This window comes from Giraffa tippelskirchi, chromosome 3 (assembly GCF_054371585.1).
Source record: "Giraffa tippelskirchi isolate mGirTip1 chromosome 3, T2T-mGirTip1v1.2.pri, whole genome shotgun sequence".
Taxonomy (NCBI): domain Eukaryota; kingdom Metazoa; phylum Chordata; class Mammalia; order Artiodactyla; family Giraffidae; genus Giraffa; species Giraffa tippelskirchi.
In genome coordinates this window covers 113,717,715-113,741,052 of record NC_137277.1, presented here as the reverse complement: position 1 = coordinate 113,741,052, position 23,338 = coordinate 113,717,715, and the positions used below count along the sequence as shown (strand labels likewise).

General features: G+C 39.2%; 1 protein-coding gene across 46 annotated transcripts in view; it reads right to left on the bottom strand.

The window, feature by feature from the left end:
• QTMAN (queuosine-tRNA mannosyltransferase) overlaps positions 1–23,338 on the bottom strand; it is a 425,074-nt gene that overhangs the window by 35,886 nt on the left and 365,850 nt on the right. For 3 of the 46 annotated variants that reach the window (XM_081581762.1, XM_081581761.1, XM_081581760.1), the window contains one exon: positions 4,635–6,386. The exons of the other annotated variants lie outside the window; for them this stretch is intronic. In XM_081581762.1, coding sequence (XP_081437888.1) covers positions 6,368–6,386 — 19 coding nt within the window. In that variant the 3' untranslated portion in view covers positions 4,635–6,367. Of the gene's footprint in view, positions 1–4,634; positions 6,387–23,338 lie in introns of those variants that run through there. 46 annotated transcript variants of the gene reach the window in all.

Below are 23,338 nucleotides of genomic sequence, written 5' to 3'. Positions count from 1 at the left end.
TCCAAATAGTGTATTTAGACGACAACCTAACGACCCCCTCAATGAAATCTTCCCACTCATTCCATCCGGCAGGCCACCCAGTGAAAACCAAATTCAAGGAATCACTTTTCCCAGCAGGTCTCACAGCATGATTCCCTTGTAAATCTCCCCCTGCTCAAAGTCCAGACCCCCCAGGTTGTTTCTGTTGAACAGCGATTCCCACTCTTCCTGGATATTGTATATAGTGATTTCATTCAGCTGTCTAACTTGTCAATGACCTCGCTTTTTCTACAGTTTTTGCCAGAAAGCCCATAGAAACCCATGACTCAAATAACTGGTCTGCCGTGAAGTGTCTTAATTAAGATAAACTGGGTCTTTCCCACTATTGGGATGTGACTTAGCAGCTACTGTTACACATACTTTTAAACCATCACAATGTATGTAATTACTTCCTCTCAGACCTGGGAGTTTCCATGGAACTAAACTCTTTCTCCAACTCATTACTAAGTCCTTCTGATTCCCTCTATAATAACGTTTCTCCTTGTCAATTGTGGTGACCTGGGCTGTAATTTGAGACTGAGTAATCATTTAGATTTTCTTTTGGACTATAACATTTCCCTCAAGAGATACGTAGAAAATACATTCAGCACTCAGAGTATACGTGTGTGTCTGACTCTTTACAACCCTATGGACTGTAGCCTGCCAGGTTCCTCAGTCCGTGGGATTTCCAAGGCAAGAATATTGGAGTAGGTTGCCATTTCCTCCTCCAAGGGGATCTTCCTGAAGCAAGGATCGAAACTGTGACTCCTGTGTCTTCTGCATTGCAGGCGAATTCTTTACCACTGAGTCACTGAGGAAGCACATATTCAATTGCTTACTGGTTATTCTGAGAACTACTCCTGTAGTCTATCTCCTATAGTGAGAACCTTCTCTCGGGAGAAGACTAGGAAATTCTTTGACATTATTGAGTATTGTTGTGTTTCTACTTCTCATAAAGGAAGATGCATGATTTTTGTTTCCTGCTTTACCCTGACTTCCAGGAAGCTTACAGTCAAGTTTTCACATGCTCAATCTCAGCATTGGTCAAATGGAAATAACAGTACCAAAAAATATAAGAATAGAAATTTTAAAACTCATTGGATGAGCTCAATAATAGAGAGGATATTTCAGAGAATAGAATTAGTGTTCTTGCTACTGCTAAGTCGCTTCAGTCGTGTCCGACTCTGTGCGACCCCATAGATGGCAGCCCACCAGGCTCCCCTGTCCCTGGGATTCTCCAGGCAAGAACACTGGAGTGGGTTGCCATTTCCTTCTCCAATGCATGAAAGTGAAAAGTGAAAGTGAAGTCATTCAGTGGTGTCCAACTCTTAGCGATTCCATGGACTGCAGCCTACCAGGCTCCTCCGTCCATGGGATTTTCCAGGCAAGAGTACTGGAGTGGGGTGCCATTGCCTTCTCCGAGTGTTCTTGAGGTAAACAGAATTTACCCAATGTGAACAACAGAGAAAATGGACAAAAAGAAAAAATAAGAAAGAACTGAACCTCAGGGAGTTGTAGGACAGGAACAATTTCTTACAACTGTATGTGAATCTATAATTATTTCAATATGAATTTCAATGATAAAAATGCATGTCCATTGCATTAAATTAAAAATAATTCTGAAATATATGATATATGCACTGAAAGCCCTATTTTCTGATTCTCCTGATTCTACTCTTCAAATATAAGCACTATCAATAACTGGTGAGTAGGCTTCCTGACCAATTTCTATCATATGCACAAATATGTATTTGTGTGAGTGCATTTTTATATATGTTTTAGTTTATAAACATGAGATTACTATCATTCTGCACTTTCCATTTTCACTAAATACATCACAGATATCTACATACAGCAGTGCATATAGATATCTCATTTAATAATGTTTATCTAATATTTCACAATTTAAAGTAAATTCTCCTACTAATGGACATTTATTTACATTAGTTCTAATTTAATGATATTTCAAACCATACATCTAGTTCTTTTCATAACATTCAAATTTCTCTTTTGTGGAATCCTACTTGTTCTTGTTTTTCCTGCTACCTTGCAAATGTAGCCATCTCAAATCTCTAATGATGATCTATTTCCCCTTTCCTACAACGTTTAGGTACCTTGTGGAATAGTACTTTCAAAGTTTCTCCCACTCACTCTGCTATGTTGTAAGTTCCCTGAGGGCAGAGCTCACCCTCTGTTTACCCTGTATTCCTCATGTGCATAATCAGGCCTGGCATATAGTTTAAAAAGTTATTATTCTGGGTTGACTCTAAATCTAGTTCACCTCTCATGAATCTAATATTTTTATTGCCACCAACTATGAATTACCTTTTTAACTATTTATATAATGAGGTGACTACACAAGAGTCTTTACTTGGCTCTTCCAAAGACAACTCATCTCTAATACTTAAAAACTAAACTGCTGCCTTGTCAAATACAGCATTAATGACTGAACTCCTCTCCTGTATTGACACATCTTCATCCGCCCAATTTTCTAGGACTCAAGCCTGATTCATTTCTGAACACAAAGAGGCTGCTTCCCAGTAGTCCTGATAAGCAACCCATAACCAATCTTGCCATTCTTCCCATACAGATAATTTAAGATTTGCTTGATAACCCATTTTTATAGTACAACATTATTACCTCATACTTGACAATACCAGTGAATTTCAGACTCTCCCTCTGTCAACTCAGTCTTCAGAATAATTCTTACATTATCTTCTTCGATATGACTTTCCTTTTATATCTCTTTTCTGAAGTGTATCCTAAAAACCATTACATTGAAATTAAGCCCCTCTATCCAACATTCAAATATTTCAATCAACTCATTCCCTCAAATGAATGTTGATACTCATATTCATTCCCATCCTCTGCTTTTCTCTCTGCTGTTTTCCATCCACAGCTCTTGTGCCTATAATCCTGAGTCTGGAACACATCTCTGCTCCTCTCTGCCACTCCTCGCCCACTGTCTCCTTTACTGACTTTGACTTTATTGCTACTGGTAGTCATTCATCCCTGTGAAATCCCATCACCCTCCGAATCACTGTAAGAACATTCATAAACTACTGATGATTTCATGAATATGTTTGTTTACATTATCTCATATTTAATTGTATGTTGTCCTCTTATAATTAGTCTGAAATCTCAACCACAACAGTGAAATCACTTTAGAAGTTGGTGGGCACTCTAAATACATCTTTGGAGTGAGTGAATGATAGCTTCATCATGGCTGAATAGAGACAGTTACATTTTTTAAATTACAGTAGGATAGGTCTATGAAATGACATGAAGGATCATGTGTTTTTTTAAAAATGGAGGATTAAACATGGCCTGGATTATTAGATGCCTTTCATCCAAATGAATTTCAATTCTTAATAACAGGTTTTCATATTCCATTGTGGACATTTTGTCACATCTAGAAATGACAAGGTCTTCAATCATCTGGCAAAGAATCTTAATTTGAAGAGAAAAATCTACTCCAAAACTTCTTTCTGATTTAAAAAATGTTAAAGTAGAAATGGGTAGAGTGACTCGTAAAAAATTTCTCCAATGGGAAGAAAAATGCTAAAATTCTGTTCATTTTATATATTTTGTCTTATTTCTAGACTCAAATGAGACTGCTGTGTTTTTTTGGCTGACACAGAGATCTCCTAGAAGAGACATCTCCCTTACTCAGCAGCAACTGCGAAGCATACCAGATTGTCGTGGCAATGACTGTGGAAAAGGAGGAACACAATATGGGATGTCTGTTCTATAAAGACCTGCTCAAAATGACGTGTTCTTGTTGCTGCATATGTTGCATTTTTTCATCTCATAAACAGTATTAATTATGTATCTCCTCTCTTCTCCTACATTCTCATAAATGAAATAAATCTGTATTATTCTACTTAGTCCCATAGCATAAAAGAAAAAAGTTCAGCCCCAAATTTCACTACCCAGTCTTTTGTTGCTTATTATTTAAAGGTATTAAGAACTACGCATATTAGGTGCCAAAGTAGACTAATAATTTATATGGAAAAGAATAAAAGACTCTGAATATGGTAACAGCATCACACGCTCAAAATCAACTATATTGCTCAAGAAATGACTCTCCAGAATGAGAAGCCTCATGAACCAAAGTCTTAATTAGTTAAGTCTACTGATTGCTAGTAGGTCAAGAATGGATAACAAAGAAAAGTCAAGTATGTTAGTGTATTTGGTGAGATATCTTTCTGATTAAATAGTCTGTTTTAGTGGTGCATGTAAAGCTCAAAGAAGAAAAAAAGATGCTTATTGGAAGCTAATAATAATTGATCTATGACTATATTCTTAATGGTGTGTTTTAACAGAATAAGTGAAGTAAAATAGTTTACATAGATGATAGAACCTAGTGAAATAGTTAAAAAATCTTAGTTCTGATATTTTAGTAGCTATAATCCAGGGCAAATTATCAAATCCACATGAGATTTAATTTCTTCATCTGTAACAATCTGGCTAACAACACTCAGTTCAAAGAGCTGTTGAGAGGATTAACTTAGATGATGTACACAGAACAATTTTCAGTGCCTGGGAAACAGAGAATACACAGTAAGTGATGGCTGCTATTATAACTACTGTTATAATAATTATAATCATCATTGTTTCAGTCTTCATTTATAGAAATGGGAATTTAAGAACAGTCTAGTGAATTTGATAGCCACTATAATTGGACAAAAAATAAAGTTTGCGATATTTTACAATCAGTTATTTCTAGTACAAATGGAATGTGTCATTGTTGAACTTTTCAAGTTTACCTTGATAATTACACACAGAGGCATCTAAAGTGTCAAATACATTACATGTGCAAATAGTATCATGAGCACTCAATAAATGGCACTTATCATCTACAACAGTTATTAATACAAATATGATCAAAAGTAAAGTTTGTGTATAAAAGCACACATGTCCTTAACTGAATTTTGCTTCTCAGGACAGTATCTTTAATTCTGTCAAATGCCACCATTAATCTTGTCACTAAACCCACAATTAGCTCAGACACCCTCACAACAATATATTCATCCTGAACCAATACCATATTACCACCCAAGTATATTCCTCTTTTCTTGATATGGTTGAGATGCTCATCATTCCTTCCTAGAACTATTGTAACATCATATCAAATCACTTTCCTATATAATTACAACAGAAACTGGGTGAGTCAATGGTCATTCACCCCCTTCTTCACTTGGATGTTATCTAAAGGCAACGAGGAGAAGTGGAAATAGAGTGCAAATGTAATCTTCTACAACAATAAGACATAAACTCTCCTGAACCACACAATAGATGGAAAAGCAGCTCAGAATAAGAAGAGCAAACAGGTGAACAGGTGGAAGTGGGCTGAAGGATACCCCCTGCTTCTTAGGGAGAGCTGGCAGAAGGCACTTCTCCCAAGGAAGAGTGTGCCATGTATTCAAGGCCAAAATCCCTCCTTAGCAAAACCTCAACAGGGTTTGTGGGCTGCTAGTGCTAAGAACTTCCCTTTGCCTGGGTCCGTCTTGAGGAACAGAGAATGAAGTCTAAGAAAGAGATCAGACAGAGAAGGCATTTTTTGCAAGAAGTAGTCTGTCTGACAATCATCTTTTCTGGGAGGATTACAGAATGATATTGGCTGGTACATGAAATAATTTTGTTCCTGACTACATAATTCACTCATTTTTATGGATTTGAATGGCACCAGAAATTGAATTTCCCACAAACATGCTAAAATAAAGGTAACCTTTTAAAAAGGTAAACATTACAAAATCTGTTCCTTCTGCTTTAGACTCAAGTTTTATGGAATTCATTTTTACAAAATGAAATCTATATCATACTTTCCAAATGAGAACTTACCCAAAGATTCAGTAGCATGTGTGTATTCATTTATGACAATATTTTCATTTAGGAATAAGTTCACACATATTCTAGGAACAGTATGTATTTAAGATCAAAATTAAAGAAGTAATTTTTCATTTCTTCTACAAAGAGTTTCTTCGATATTTATTCCAATTTGACTTAATATTCAGTTCAGTTCAGTCGCTCAGTCATGTCCGACTCTTTGCAACCCCATGAATAGCAGCACGCCAGGCTTCCCTGTCCATCACCAACTCCCACAGTTTACTCAAACCCATGTCCATCGAGTCAGTGATGCCATCCAACCATCTCATCCTCTGTCGTCCCCTTCTCCTCCTGCCCCCAATCCTTCCCAGCATTAGGGTCTTTTCCAATGAGTTAACTCTTCGCATCAGGTGGCCAAAGTATTGGAGTTTCAGCTTCAACATCAGTCCTTCCAATGAACACCCGGGACTGATCTCCTTTAGGATGGACTGGTTGGATCTCCTTGCAGTCCAAGGGACTCTCAAGAGTCTTCTCCAACACTACAGTTCAAAAGCATCAATTATTATACTTTTAATATTTTTTCAGTTATTTAAACTTAAAAGTTAACATATATGTTAGTATATTTCAGACTTGAGAAATATTAAAATGATGGACAATTTTAACCATTCAAGTCACAGAAAGAAGCTACTGGTTTTATATCTTTGATGCATTTGTAGGACAGATATATAATAAATGCCTCTTATTGAGTGTTTTCATCTGTAATCAGGCTTGCAATATAAAACCCACCAAAGAAAGGTTATAAAGGGATCTTTTCTTTACTTGATAATCAATTATCTTTAGGATGAATGCCAAGTGGACCAGCTTTACATTCAAGATGATACATAACAAAATGTTGTTGGTTCTGTGCATGCTAAGTCACTTCAGTCTTATCTATGTATGACCCTACAGGGTTCATCTAATTCGAATTTTTTTACAGTGTATTAAACTATAACAATTCAGAACAACAACAAAAATCACTCATCTAGTGTAAGTTTTTGGCCCTAGGAGAAGAATATCCTTGTTAGAAGTTAGGAATTCATTTGATGAAGGAGAATTGTGTACATCTGTGTGTCACACAGTACTTACACAAAGCACTGGGATGCAAGAATGACTAAAGAGAATGAGAGACCCAATCCTTAAGGAGTCTAAATTCCAGTCAAGGAGAGAAGCTGTTCTCTTTGTGCTGCCATTTGAGAGGTAAGAAGGAAAGTCCATTGTCCACAAAGCTCATCTGTGACGCTTACTGTCTGAAGTTCCCTCAGCCTGGAGCTTTTGGTATATCTTGGTGTGCTTAGTCACTCAGTTGTGTCCAACTCTGTGACCCTAGTGGGCTGCACCCCACCTGGCTCCACTGTTCATGGGATTTTTCAGACAAGAATACTGGAGTGTGTTGCCATTTCCTCCTCCAGGGGATCTTCCCGACCCAGGGATGGAACCCAAGTTTCTTGTGTCTCTTGCATTGCAGGTGGATTATTCACCTGCTGAGCCACTGGGGAGGCTTATATCTTGGTAGAACAGTTTTAGCAAAGTACTCTGTTCACAGAAGGTTGGTCCTAAATATTATTTGATGACTGGATGGTTAGATGAATAAGTGAATTTCCTTTTTGTGTTTCACTTTAGAAAAGCAGATAAACAAGCAACCTCTTTAAAATGTAAATATCTTGGAGGAGATAAGACATCAAGATATTAGCAAGAATGTACAGGTTGGTGTGATTTAACTTAAAGTTATATGTATGTATAGGTATGTATCTTGTATTCTTTGGGGATTAATATATTGAGTTAGATTACTAAGCATGTAAATTTGATGATTAAAGTAGGAAGGTCAAGAATATGAGATTTTGAAATGTGAAGAATGCACAAGGAAGGCTAGAATTGTATGGAAAAGCAAATGAAAGGAAGTTTGGAGTGCCTGGGTAAGAGCTAAATGACTCACACTAGGAGGAGGATAAATGTACAAAAAAGTGAGATGGGGCAGTTCCTGTTTTGCAAAAACTTCACCCATTTCACATTTGCTGGAGGCTGGCTTTTAAAGAGCTGATCTGTTTCACATATGATAATATACATGTTTCAATGCTATTCTCCCAGAATGTCCCACCCTTACCTTCTCCCTCAGAGTCCATAAAATTGCTCTATGCATCTGTGTCTCTTATTCTGTCTCGCATATAGGGTTATCGTTACCATCTTTCAAATTCCATATATATACATTAGTATACTGTATTGTTGTTTTTCTTCATGAGACAAGGGCTCAGGGCCGGGGCAATGGGATGACCCAGAGGGATAGGATGGGGAGGGAGGTGGGTGGGGGGTCCAGGAAGGGGAACACATGTAAACCCATGGCTGATTCATGTCAATGTATGGCAAAAACTATTACAATATTGTAAAGTAATTAGCCCCCAACTAAAATAAATAAATTTATTAAAAAAAAAAAAAGTTAAAAAAGAAAGTTTCTGAAACCCAGCTGGGGTTTTTTCAGCACTAGCTGGCCCAGATGACTTGTACGAAGCCTTATAATAAATACCGCGCTTTTCCTTCACGACAAAAAAAATAAATAAATAAAGAGCTGATCTGCAAAAGGTAAAGCTTTTGTTTTTGAATATTTTTCTTTTTTGGCCATGCACCATGGCAATATGGAATCTGAGTTCCTTGATCAGGGATAGAACCCATACACTCTGAATTGGAAGCACAAAGTCTTAACCTTAACCACTGGACCACTAGAGAAAACTCTGTAAAGCTTTTTCAATGGTTTCAGTTCACAAGTTCTGGGCTCTGGCACAAGAGAAGAACAGGGTTTTCCAAGCAGCTCCAGTAGGATGGGGGTTATCAAGCTGCCATCATCAACTTCATTCTGGCCCAGGGGGCAGTTCCATATACAAGGGATGGAGGGATGGAGCCATCGTGTCCACCAGACTGTTCCCTTCAATCTAGAATTACACATGTAAACGTGAAGATAAGCAATGAGACCAGTTTCAGTTGAATCTTTCTACCTCCCTGAATTCAAGTTCACAACCAGTTTAGTTCAGTGTTCTTTCTTGAAACACATGCGGCTCAGGCGCCGAGGAGTAATGTGTCTAACAGAATCCCTTGTTCAATTATCCTCATGTCCTCAGTGAAGCATTGCCTGACTTTCCCAGGCAGAATTACTAGCTTTCTCTTTTGGGTTTTCACTTATTATGTTGTAATACAATTATCTGGGAGCTCTCTGAGGCAGGGGTCTCAAAAGAAGCCCTATCAATACATGTGGAGAAGGATAATATTTGAATAGTAAGTGTTAATATTAGTATTAATCAATGTGCCTATGGACTTCTTGCCTCAGAGTCTCCTACTTTCCCAATCAGCTTCTCCCCCACCCACCAGCAACAAGGATATTCTATTCTTTGCCCTTAAGGTAGGGTTATTAAGCAGTCATGCAAAGAGAAGACAAATAATTAATTCTTGATTTCCACATTAGAATTCTGAGGCTGAGGTCTAAGTAACAGTTTTGGAGAATAATACTGAGTAGGTTTATCTCAACACTCTTCCTCACTCATTCCGCTCCCTCCTCTCCAAATCCATGGATTAAGAGAGGCACATGTAAGAGGATGGGGACAATCCTGAGTAGACTCCAAGGCTGAAAACTGGGGGGATCGGTGGGGGAAGGGAGGGAAAGCCAGTTTGTTGGGAGAGTGACCTTGGTCCTGTGCCTTTTCTTCTAGAAACCAGCAGGTTTGCAGTAGCTCCATTGGCCAGCATGGCATGGGATCAACTGACGAAAAGACACAGCCTGAGTCAGACAAAAAGCAGATTTGCTGGGTTTTCTGAGGTCTAGTAGTGGAATGGGAGAGCAGCCAACATTTCCAAAAGCCCTGAGTAAGAGAAAGACATTTCCAGAGAGTGAGTGCTACACAGAGTCTCCTGCGGTGCACACAGCATGAACAGCTCGTGTACAGGCAGATGGGAAGTGAACATGCTGACTCCAGCTCTGGGGTGTCCATCCTAAAGGAAATCAACCCTGAATTAACCCTGTCATTGGAAGGACTGATGCTGAAGCTGAAGCTCCAATACTTTGGCCACATGATACGAAGAGCTGACTCATTGGAAAAGACCCTGATGTTGGGAAAGATTGAGGGCAGGAGAAGGGGTGACAGAGGCTGAAATGGTTGGATGGCATCATCGACTCAATGGACATGCATTTGAACAAACTCCAGGAGTTGGTGAAGGACAGGGAAGCCTGGCATGCTGCAGTCCACGGGGTCACAAGAGTAGGACATGACTGAGTGACTGAATAACAACCGGGAGGTGATCACCAAGAACCACATAGGACAATATTCTTCTCAAAGGATGCCAGTGTGGGCCTGTGCCTATTGAGACCAAGCTTTCTCCCTCGATGCTCCTAAGCATCGTTAGGACTTGAAGTGCTACTTGAAGGAGAAATCGGGAGAACTGTAATTTTACTGATTTATCATAAATCCACTGAGAGAATCCTGAGGTAAGAGAGTCAGGTTATAGATAGACAAAGATTAATAATGACAGCATAAACTTATATAGCCTTTATATGGATCAGAAAGTGTTCTAAGACCACGGGATGGATAAAATCATTTTCTCCTCAGAACTCTGTGAAGTAGGCAACATTCTTCCACATAATTTATAGACAAAGAAACCGAAGCTTTGTGAGTTCCCAAAGTGGCCCAGTATAAAGGGTAGACCTGGGATTTGAACCAGCAGTCTGTGCTCACAAATTACAACCCAGTGTATGTGGACACTGGGCGTGCCAAACTCCTTGCCTCCGGTAAACGTGTACTGAATGTAAAAATCAATGAGTGAATAGTTATATCTTGGATTCCTTTTATGTTGTACTAAAGTTCAAGTTCATTTTATATGGCTCTTTCACAAATGGCTAAATTACAAATTTAAGTTCTTTCATCTAAAAGGGCAATATTATTGTAATATACATTTTTATTATTTTTTATTAAATAGTACAGCTGATAGCATGTGAAATACCGGGCTGGATGAAGCACAAGCTGGAAGCAAGACTGCCAAGAGAAATATCAATAAGCTCAGATATGCAGATGACACCATCCTTATGGCAGAAAGCAAAGAGGAACTAAAGAGCCTCTTGATGAAGGTGAAAGAGGAAAGAGAAAAAGCTGGCTTAAAACTCAACATTCAAAAAAACGAAGATCATGGAATCTGGTCCCATCACTTCATGGTAAATAGATAGTGAAACAATGGAAACAGTGACAGACTTTATTTTTTTAGGCTCCAAAATCACTGCATGCTGACTGCAGCCATGAAATTAAAAGATGCTTGCTCCTTGGAAGAAAAGCTATGACAAGCCTAGACAGTGTATTAAAAAGCAGAGACATCACTTTGCTGGCAAAGGTCCATATAGTCAAAGCTGTGGTTTTTCCAGTAGTCATGTATAGATGTGATAGTTGGACCATAAAGAAAGCTGAGCACTGAAGAATTGATGCTTTTGAACTGTGGTGTTAGAGAAGACTCTTGAGAGTCCCTTGGACTGCAAGGAGATCAAACCAGTCAATCCTAAAGGAAATCAATCCTGAATATTCATTGGAATGGTCTGACACAGGCCCCCAAATACCAGGAATTTTTTCTATCACATTTCTGGAGGCCAGAAGTGCAAAATTGGTATCAGCCAACTGAAATCAGGATGTTAGCAGAGCTTGAGTACCTCTGGACGGTCTAAGGAAGCAACCTCATTCCCACTTCCTTACATCTTCTAGCCTCTGATGGCTGCCAGTAATCTTTAGTCTCTATTCTCTGCATCTTGGATCACATTGCCTTCTTCTCTTCTGTCAGTATCAAATTTCCATTTGCCTCCCCCTTATAATGGACTTCTCTGTTGGTTCAGACAGTAAAGAGTCTGTCCACAATGCAGGAGACCCTGGTTCAGTCCCTGGGTCAGGAAGATCCCCTGGAGAAGGAAATGGCAACCCACTCCAGTATTCTTGCCTGGGAAAATCCCATGGGCGGAGGAGCCTGGTGGGCTACATGGGATCGCACAGAGACGGACACGACTGAGCAACTAACACTTTCACACTTCACTTTCCCGCTTATAAGGACATATGTGACTGCATTTAGGGCCCATTCAGATATTCCGGAATAATTTCCCACACTCAAGATACCACACTTAATCACATTTGTGAAGTCCTTTTTTGCCAAGTAAGAGTCCCTTGGACGGCAAGATCAAACCAGTCAATCCTAAAGGAAATCAATCCTGAATATTCATTGGAAAGACTGATGCTGAAGCTGAAGCTCCAATACGGTGGCCACTAGATGTGAAGAGCTGACTCACTGGAAAAGACCCAGATGCTGGGAAAGATTGAGGGCAGGAAGAGAAGGGGACGACAGAGCACGAGATGGTTGGATGGCATCACCGACTCAATGGACATAAGTTTGAGCAAACTCCAGGAGTTGGTGAAGGACAGGAAAGCCTGGCGTGCTGTAGTCCATTAGGTCACAGAGTCAGACATAACTGAGCGACTGAACAACAACATATTTGATTTACAATATTATATTAGTTTCAGATGTACAACAGAGTGAGACAGTATTTTTATAGATAATACTCCATTTAAAATTATCATAAAATATTGGCTGTACTCCATGTGCTGAACATTATATCCTTGTATATTATTTTTTATACATAGTAGCTTGTATGTAATATATTTTTAAATAAATACCTTGCATTTAAACATTTTAGGTTAAGGAATGAGTGGAGCTTGTTTTTGCTGTTATTTTACTTAAGATATTCCTATTGACTCATTTTCCCTAGCCTAAATCAGATTTTGAGATATGCTGCTTTATTTTTCTTTATCTCTTATTCACTTCACCTACTAAAATTACCTCTTATTCAGTCTAGTGACTTTTAATCCTTACCTACCTAAGTAATCCATTTGCTAAGAACTGTTAGTTTCTAATATCTATCTACTGTATTACAAAGAGAATGCTTGACTTTTATGATAGATTTCTTAATGTAATAAATATGCATTTATAGAACTATCTGGTGGTAATCATAAAGCTAAAGCACTGAAGTGTCTAACCATATAAACTTTTTAAGTTTTATTTAAGTTCCAAAGAAGTTTACGCAACACAAATAGAGTCCCAGGGAGAGTAAATGGCAACCCACTCCAGTGTTCTTGCCTGGAGGATCCCAGGGACGACAGAGCCTGGTGGGCTGCCGTCTATGGGGTCACACAGAGTCGGACACGAATGAAGTGACTTAGCAGCAGTAGCAGCAGCAGGGAGAGTAATTTATGTAAGAAAGAAGGAACATGCCCCTCTCAAAACAAGCTATTTTCAGGTCAGATAAAACATGAATTGGCCCTTACAGGATGGTGATGATTTACACAGACTTGGAGGAGAAAGGACAGTATTGAAGAAAAGGAATAGAACATGAACAAAAACACTCATTGCAGAAGCAAGGTGAATGAACATACTCCCTAAATCCTGGATGAAGAGCTGTGTCTACACATATACACAAATAGAGATATGTATATTTGTTTATTTTTCAAGTACTCTTTAATATTTTACTGAAGAAGTCAAATGGGGCTGTATGTACAGCAGGCTTGCAAAGTGATGGCCATGTTTTGGAATCAGTCAGAGCTGAGGGCTGCCTGCTCTCTCTGGAGGGGTGATGTTCTCAGTTTTCACTGTTCCTATCTAGCCTTCTTCATTCATTAGCGATACTAGCCTGGTAACTATAAGCCTGTGATTTGTCATCCCAGAGTGGTAGATCTCAATTTGGCATGTTGCAAATATTAGGGAACTACTGAAAACACCAATACCTGGGAATCATCTCAGACCAACTGATTAAGAATCCCTCAGAGTGGGGCTTGCACTTGAGTATTTTCTTATGCGCAGGCAAGGTTGAGCACCACTTCCTATAAGGTTGAGCACCACTTCCTATAAGGTCTTCATTGCTGGGATTAAGGCAATTCCTTATTAATTTTTTTTCTGCATACTATTAATTCTTAACCTTGGCTGCACATCAGAGTTGACTTCAGTTCACTTCAGTCGCTCAGTCGAGTCCGACTCTTTGCGACCCCATGAATTGCAGCACGCCAGGCCTCTCTGTCCATCACCAACTCCCGGAGTCTACCCAAACCCATGTCCATCGAGTCAGCGATGCCATCCAACCATCTCATCCTCTGTCATCCCCTTCTCCTCCCGCCCCCAATCCTACCCAGCATTAGGGTCTTTTCCAATGAGTCAACTCTTCGCATCAGGTGGCCAAAGTATTGGAGTTTCAGCTTCAACATCAGTCCTTCCGATGAACATCCAGGATTGATCTCTTTTAGGATGGACTGATTGGATCTCTTTGCTGTGCAAGGGACTCTCAAGAGTCTTCTCCAACACCACAGTTCAAAAGCATCAATTCCATGGCACTCAGCTTTCTTCACCGTCCAACTCTCACATCCATACATGACCACTGGAAAAACCATAGCCTTAACTAGACGGACTTTTGTTGGCAAAGTAATGTCTCTGCTTTTAAATATGCTATCTAGGTTGGCCATAACCTTCCTTCCAAGGAGTAAGCGTCTTTTAATTTCATGGCTGCAATCACCATCTGCAGTGATTTTGGAGCCCAAAAAAATAAAGTCTGACACTGTTTCCACTGTTTCCCCATCTATTTCCCATGAAGTGATGGGACCAGATGCCATGATCTTAGTTTTCTGAATGTTGACCTTTAAGCCAACTTTTTCACTCTCCTCTTTCACTTTCATCAAGAGGCTCTTTAGTTCTTCTTCACTCTCTGCCATAAGGGTGGTGTCATCTGCATATCTGAGGTTATTGATATTTCTCCCGGCAATCTTGATTCCAGCTTGTGTTTCTTCCAGCCCAGCGTTTCTCATGATGTACTCTGCATATAAGTTAAATAAGCAGGGTGATAATATACAGCCTTGATGTATTCCTTTTCCTATTCGGAACCAGTCCGTTGTTCCATGTCCAGTTCTAACTGTTGCTTCCTGACCTGCATACGGGTTTCTCAAGAGACAGGTCAGATGGTCTGGTATTCCCATCTCTTTCAGAATTTTCCACAGTTTATTGTGATCCACACAGTCGAAGGCTTTGGCATAGTCAATAAAGCAGAAATAGATGTTTTTTTCTGGAACTTGCTTGCTTTTCCGATGATCCAGCAGATATTGGCAATTTGATCGCTGGTTCCTCTGCCTTTTCGAAAACCAGCTTGAACATCTAGAAGTTCACGGTTCATGTATTGCTGAAGCCTGGCTGGGAGAATTTTGAGCATTACTTTACTAGCATATGAGATGAGTGCAATTGTGCGGTAGTCTGAGCATTCTTTGGCATTGCCTTTTTTGGGATTGGAACGAAAACTGACCTTTTCCAGTCCTGTGGCCACTGCTGAGTTTTCCAAATTTGCTGGCATATCGAGTGCAGCACTTTCACAGCATCATCTTTCAGGATTTGAAATAGCTCAACTGGAATTCCATCACCTCCACTAGCTTTGTTCGTAGCGATGCTTTCTAAGGCCCACTTGACTTCACATTCCAGGATGTCTGGCTCTAGGTGAGTGATCAGACCATCGTGATTATCTGGGTCATGAAGATCTTTTTTGTACCGTTCTTCTGTGTATTCTTGCCACCTCTTCTTAATATCTTCTGCTTCTGTTAGGTCCATACCATTTCTGTCCTTTATCGAGCCTATCTTTGCATGAAATGTTCCTCTGGTATCTCTAATTTTCTTGAAGAGATCTCTAGTCTTTCCCAATCTGTTGTTTTTCTCTATTTCTTTGCATTGATCGCTGAGGAAGGCTTTCTTATCTCTCCTTTCTATTCTTTGGAACTCTGCATTCAGATGGGAATATCTTTCCTTTTCTCCTTTGGTTTTCGCTTCTCTTCTCTTCCCAGCTATCTGTAAGGCCTCCTCAGACAGCCATTTTGCTTTTTTGCATTTCTTTTCCATGGGGATTGTCTTGATCCCTGTCTCCTGTACAAAGTCACGAACCTAGAGTTGACTAGGGCACTTTAAAAAAATTTTGATGCAAGGGCCCCACTCTTAGAAATTTGGGTTTAATTGGTATGAGGGGGACAGGCATTCTTAATTTAAAAAAAAACTCATTTTAATAGACAGCCAATATTGAGGTCACTGATGTGGGAAGTGAAAGCCACAGAAGGACTCTGAGCAAAATTACATGAAGGTTAGGATATTTACCCTTGGTTTGAACTGCAGGGTGCTAAGGTCAGAGAAGAGAAAATAAGAAGGTTACTATGCTAGTTTAGGTTTATGTTCATAGGGACTGAACCAAGGATATGGTATAGCAATAAGATGGAAAGGGAAAGGATCCATGGGATAAATATTGTGAAGATGCATGCTATTGTTAGAGTAGTAAGCTTTCCCTTATAATTTCCTAATTTCACATCAGCCTTGAAAGAAGTCTGAAACCTGACATCAAGCTGCTTGAATTATCTAAAAAGCAAAAAGCCTTCACTGAGAATTTAGTCTGAAGTAGCACTGGGCTGGTAATTTCCTTAAGAGGCAAACACACATCCCTTCTGGAGAAATCCAGATACAACTCGGGCAATCCTCAAAGAATTGCCTTTAGTGAAGTTCCAAAGCCTTTGACTGTGTGGATTACAATAAACTGTGGAAAATTCTGAAAGAGATAGGAATACCAGACCATCTGACCTGTCTCTTGAGAAACCTGTATGCAGGTCAGGAAGCAACAGTTAGAACTGGACATGGAACAACAGACTGGTTCCAAATAGGAAAAGGAATACATCAAGGCTGTATATTGTCACCCTGCTTATTTAACTTATATGCAGAGTACATCATGAGAAACGCTGGGCTGGAAGAAACACAAGCTGGAATCAAGATTGCCGGGAGAAATATCAATAACCTCAGATATGCGGATGACACCACCCTTATGGCAGAGAGTGAAGAAGAACTAAAGAGCCTCTTGATGAAGGTAAAGGAGGAGAGTGAAAAAGTTGGCTTAAAGCTCAACGTTCAGAAAACTAAGATCGTGGCATCTGGTCCCATCACTCCATGGGAAATAGATGGGGAAACAGTGGAAACAGTGTCAGACTTTATTTTTTTGGGCTCCAGAATCACTGCTGATGGTGACTGGAGCCATGAAATTAAAAGACGCTTACTCCTTGGAAGGAAGGTTATGACCAACCTAGATAGCATATTTAAAAGCAGAGACATTACTTTGCCAACAAAAGTCAGTCTAGTCAAGGCTATGGTTTTTCCAGTGGTCATGTATGGATGTGAGAGTTGGACGGTGAAGAAAGCTGAGTGCCGCAGAATTGATGCTTTTGAACTGTGGTGTTGGAGAAGACTCTTGAGAGTCCCTTGGACTGCAAGGAGATCCAATCAATCTATCCTAAAAGAGATCAATCCTGGGTGTTCATTGGAAGGTCTGATGTTGAAGCTGAAACTCCAATACTTTGGCCACCTCATGCGAAGGGTTGACTCATTGGAAAAGACCCTAATGCTGGGTAGGATTGGGGGCGGGAGGAGAAGGGGACGACAGAGGATGAGATGGTTGGATGGCATCACCGACTCGATGAACATGGGTTTGGGTAGACTCCGGGAGTTGGTGATGGACAGAGCGGCCTGGCGTGCTGCAATTCATGGGGTCGCAGAGAGTCAGACACGACTGAGCGACTGAACTGAACTGAACTGAAGTTCCAAAAAATTTGGCTTCATGGTCAAAAATCAAAATATATGGGAAACAAGGAATCATAAAAAGAAAAAAGACAGCAGACCCACAGAAGTTTCAGATATTGCAATTATCAAACATGGAATATAAAAGTTGTATGTTTGAAGTGTTTTTTCAAAAGGGACTAAATATATGAACTGAAAGTTGTTGCTCAGTTGTATCTGACTCTTTGAGACCCCATGGAATATATATTCCATAGAATTCTCTAGACCAGAACACGGGAGTGCATAGCCTTTCCGCTTCTCTAGGGGATCTTCCCAACCCAGGGATCGAACCCATGTCTGCCTCATTGCAGGCAGATTCTTTACCAGCTAAGCCACTAGGGAAGCCCAAATATATGAAGAGCAGGGGATTATTAAAAATGATCAAAGAGTATTGAACAAGTAACAGAAAGAAGTTTGAGTGATAAAAAATAAAATGATTGAAATTAAGGGAGAATTAGTAAACTCAGAGATAAAACTAAAGAAAACATCCAGGAACCAGAAAATAGAATCAAAAGACATGGAAAGGATGAAAGAAAGATTAAGAAATAGATGATCAGAAAAATCAAGACACAGAACTCCAAAAAGAGAGAGAGAGAATGAGGCAGAGGCAATATTTGTAGATATAATAGTGAATATTTTCCAGAAGTGATGAAACACATCAATTCAAAGATTTAAAAATTCTAACAAATCCCAAGTAAGCTAAAGAAAGAAATCCATTCCTGCACATAGGTGAAAGTGGAGCACACCAAAGACAAAGACAAGATCTTCAAAGTAGCTAGAGAGAGAAGTCTGATTAAGTAATTTCTCCATAGCAAAATGGGGAAGCCCCAGTGGCTCAGTGGTAGAGAATCCACCTACAATGCAGGAGATGGAGTCATGGGTTCAATCCCTAGGTCAGGAAGGTCATCTGGAGGAGGAAATGGCAACCCACTCTAGTCTTCTTGCCTGGAAAATCCCATGGACAGAGGAGCCGGGTGGGCTATAGTCAGACGTGACTTAGTGACTAAAACAACAACAACCATAGCAAGATAAAGCTGAAAGGATTTAATCTCAGCCTAGAATTGCATACTCAGAAAAGATATTCTTAAGAACAATGGAGAAATAAAAGATAATTTCAGATGAGTTTGCCACAAGAACTCTCATTAAAAGCAATTTTTTAGGTGAGGAAAGGTCTAATGCGCAAGAGGGAGTAATAGGCAAGGAAAGAGAAAAATATATGGCTAAGTTTGTATATTAAAATCACCAGGGTAATTATTTTTAAAAATCAACTATTAGTAGACAGGAGTATGGAATGAAAGAAATATTAAGAATGACAATTACTTTTGTATGCAGACATTTGCAGTGAGTTTTTTTATTAATAAAATGTTCTCATTTGTACATTTCAGTATTATCTAAATTATTTAAAATCAATGTGTAATGTTCACAAAAAAGTTACATATTGTTCTTTCTTTCCTTTTCTCCATTGTAATGCCTTGGCAAATTTTATTTGATTAATAGCTACTGTAAGTTCTGAGCAGGCAAGAACTGTATACATGACTTTTTCCTCACAGTTGCATCCTCAATGCTTATTCCACTGCTCAAGAATTATTGAATGAATGAACAACCTCATACCGACTGTATATGCAATTTTCGTTAGGTTGAATAATGGCCCCCTCAGGAAATCTCCACATTCTGATCCTTGAAACTTGTGAATATTACCTTGTTGTTGTTCAGTTGCTAAATTGTGTCTGACTCTTTGTGACCCCATGGACTGCAGCACACCAGGTTTCCCTGTCCTTCACTATCTCCTGGAGTTTGCTCAAACTTATGTTCATTGAGTCAGTGTTGCCATCCAACCATTCCATCATCCTCTGTTGTTCCCTTTTCCTCCTGCTCTCAATCTTTCCCAGCATTTGGGTCTTTTCCAATGAGTCAGCTCTTCACATCTAGTGGCCACCATACTGGAGCTTCAGCTTTAGCATCAGTTTTTCCAATGAATATTCAGGGTTGATTTCCTTTAGGATTGACTGGTTTGATCTCCTTGCTGTCCAAGGGACTCTTACTTGGCAAAAAAGGACTTTGCAACTATGATTAAGTCAAGGATCTTGAGTCTGGGAAATTATTCTGGACTATCTGAATGGGCTCTAAATGCAGTGGCTTATGTCCTTTTAAGGGGGAGGCAAATGGAAATCTGATACCGATGGAAGAGGAGAAGGCAGTATGACCCCAGAGGCAGAGAACGGAGACTAAAGATTGCTGGCAGCCTTCAGAGGCTAGAAGATGTAAGGAAGTGGGAAGGAGGTTTCTTCCTTAGACTATCCAGAGATACTCAAGCTCTGCTAACATCGAATTTCGGCCTGCTGATACCAATTTTGTACTTACGGCCTCCAGAAATGTGATAGAATAAATTTCTGGTATTTTGGGGCCTGTGCTTGGTCTTTGTTGCTGAGCACGGGCTTTCTCTAGTTGCAGCGAGTGGCGCGGGGTGTCTACTCTCTAGCTGTAAAGCACTGACTTCTCATAGCAGTGGCTTCTCTTGTTGCAGAGCACGGGCTCTAGGGGGCAGTCTCAGTAGTTCTGGCACATGGGCTTAGTTGCTCTGTAGCATGTGGAATCATCCCAAACCAGGGCTTGAACCAATGCCTCCTGCATTGGCAAGCAAATTCTTCACCACTGGACCACAAAGAAGCCCCATTCCTGTTGTTTTAAGCTGTCAATTCTGTGGCATTTTGTTATGGTAGCCATCAGAAAAGTAAGAGAGAGTTAAATGAAGAAGAATCAGCCAAGACAAAAATTCAGAGTAGCATGTGAGGGACACGGATGTACCACTCATAAATAAGAGTGTAATTCAGGGGGAAAAAGCAAGTGTTAGAACTGCAATGTGTTCTCTTTCAGAAAATGGCAGGGACACTGAGATCTTTGCAGGCATTACACACCTGTCTTCTTCCTTCCTAGTCTTGGGCTTTTAAAAAGAGCAGAGGATTATGCCTCTCTTCGTTGGATTCCTGGTAGCAACCTATCACACAGCCCTTTGGTATCTGTTTCGGATAATATTAAGATCATAGAAATTTTGCTGAAGATATCTGAAAGAGTGCCCAGCATTAGGTTTATGAACAATGAGGAGATTTTAAATGTCCAGCCTGCACTTCATTCCAATGAAAGTGAAAAAACAAGAGTTGACCCTATCTGGTTTAGTACAATGACCGGCTTTAGAAGAAGTTCAATAAAATTTTTTAAAAACTTGTTATTTTATATTGGAGTCGAGTTGATTAGTGATGTTGTGACAGTTTCAGGTGAACAGCAAAGGGACTCAGCCACACATGTACATGGATCCATTCACCCCCAACACCCCTCCTATCTAGGCTGCCACATAATATTGAGCAGAGTTCCCTGAGCTATATACAGTAGGTCCTTGTTGGTTATCCATTTTAAATATAACAGTGGTACATGATTCTCCTTGAATGAATCTAAGGAAGAAGAGTTAATAAGTGTTATCCTTAAAAGTTATTTGCTTGTTTCTGAAAAAGTCAAATGTAAATTTATCAGACAACTCAGTAATTCCATCCCTAGGTATCTACCTAAGGAAAATGAAAACATATGTCTGGACAAAGATATTATGAAAATGTTCAGAGGAATATTATTCACAATCATTAAAAAAGCAGAAGCAGTCCAAACGTCTAATGAATGACAAATGAATAATCAAAATGTATTATATCCATGCAATGGAATATTATTCAACTTCAGAAAGGAAGAGACCACTAATATTTGCTACAACATGGACAAACCTCAAGAACTCTGATCTAAGTAAAAGAAACTAGATGCGAAAGATCACATAGTATATGATTCCATTTACATGAAATGTCCAGAAAAGGCAAATCTGTAGAGAAAGTAAGCACATTAGTGTTTTCCTGAGGTGAGGATGAAAACAGGGATAGACTGCAAAGGGGAATGAAGATTCTTACTGGGGAGATAAAAATGTTCTAAAATTGGATTGTAGTGATGGTTATAGAACTCTGTAAATTGATTAAAAGTCATTAAGTTGTAATATTTAAAACAGATGGAATTTGCAATATATAAATCTCATTAAAGTTGTGTTTTTTAAAAAATTGTGTTTAAAAATGTGACATGTAAACGTAGAAAGTGCTTTTTAGCAAATCATACCTTTAAAACTATGCAAGCCCTGCTCAAATAGCACTGTTATTCTATAGTGAAGGCTTGGGGCAGCCATCTTGTAAAAAACGGAAATAATTTGTGATATTGACAATGTGGGTGCTTGATGTAAGAGCCTCAAAAAACATTTTTCCATCCAGGTTTAGTAATATCCTAACAATCATAAAAATGTGAAGGGACATTTGGTAGCCTTTTATAGACTTCATTTACAAGGCAGATGCTGCTCCTTACAAGTGTTTGCTCTGTAGCTTAATTCCATTTTTTCTGTACAGTATGTACTTGTTTTGGGTAGGCTGAAAATGAAGACAAAAAAAGATGACTTTATTTAGCTGTTTCTTTTCTCTTCTTTTTTCAGGGAGTTAAGAAAAAATTGATTTTGACCAGTAAGAGATCGTGGGCCAAAGTGACAGTTTTATGTGAGGGAATGAAATAATTTTTATTATTTAGTAATAATAATAGCTAATGTTTATTAAGCGCTTATTCTCTACCAGGAACTGAGTTTACTTTCATATTATCATCTTCTTTAATCCTCAGAACAATCCTATAATGCACCTAATGTTATCCCTATCATGTAAAGAAGAAAACTGAAGTTAGAGAGTAGATAATTGTGACATCAGGACTTGTAGAGAGATTGGACTTTACTATGCTGTAACTAGGGGCTTCTCTGGTGGCTCCTTGGTAAAGAATCTGCCTGCAATGCAGGAGACATTAGAGACGTAGGTTATCACTAGGTTACAACTGTTGCCCACAGAATTAGGATAAATTAAATGTTTAAAATTAGAAAACTTAAAATTGAATTTATATGATTTAAAATCCAATATATTTTTAAATATAGGAATTGAACAGTTTTATTTGTTAGTCACTCAGTCATGTCCGACTCTTTGCAACCCCATGGACTGACTGTAGCCTGCCAAGCTCCTCTGTCCAAGAAAACTGGAGTGGGTTTCCATTTCCTTCTCCAGGGGATCTTCCTCACCCAGGGATCAAACCTGGGTATCCTGCACGGCAGGCAGATTCTTTACCGACTAAGCCACCAGGGAAGCCCCAGGAATTGAAAATATCCATGCTCATAATGCCCACATTTCTATCTTTAGTCCTCACTGCTCTTCTGAATAAAAGACTTGTATTTCTACCTTTGAACCTGAAACTTCCACTTGTGTGTCTAAAAGATACCTCAGGCTTAAAATGTTCTAAAGAAACTTTATAAACCTTATCCTCCCCAAGTGTCCTCTATCTCAGTAAATTGCACCTATGTTTATCCAAAATCTTTAAAATATATGCTGACTACTTCTTACAACACCCATTCCCATAACTCTAGTCAAACCACCACCGTATTTGTCTAGATTATTGTAACAGCTGTCTGCATTCATTCAGGTAGGGTGATTGCATTAAAAAATGGATTAAAAATTGTATAATAGGGCATGTCAAAATAATAGGCAAGTGGGCAGATCAAAAGGGCAGCCCATTTCATTAGGGGTCAATCCAATGAACCAAGTCAAAAGAGTCACTATCAACTTTAACAAGTGGCTCCCATGTCTGCCTTTCCAAAAAGAAAGAGAATGTGGTGGAACATTTTTATAGTCCAGGCCTGGAAGTGGTCCACATCACTTCTGCTTATGTTTCCTGGCTAAGACCA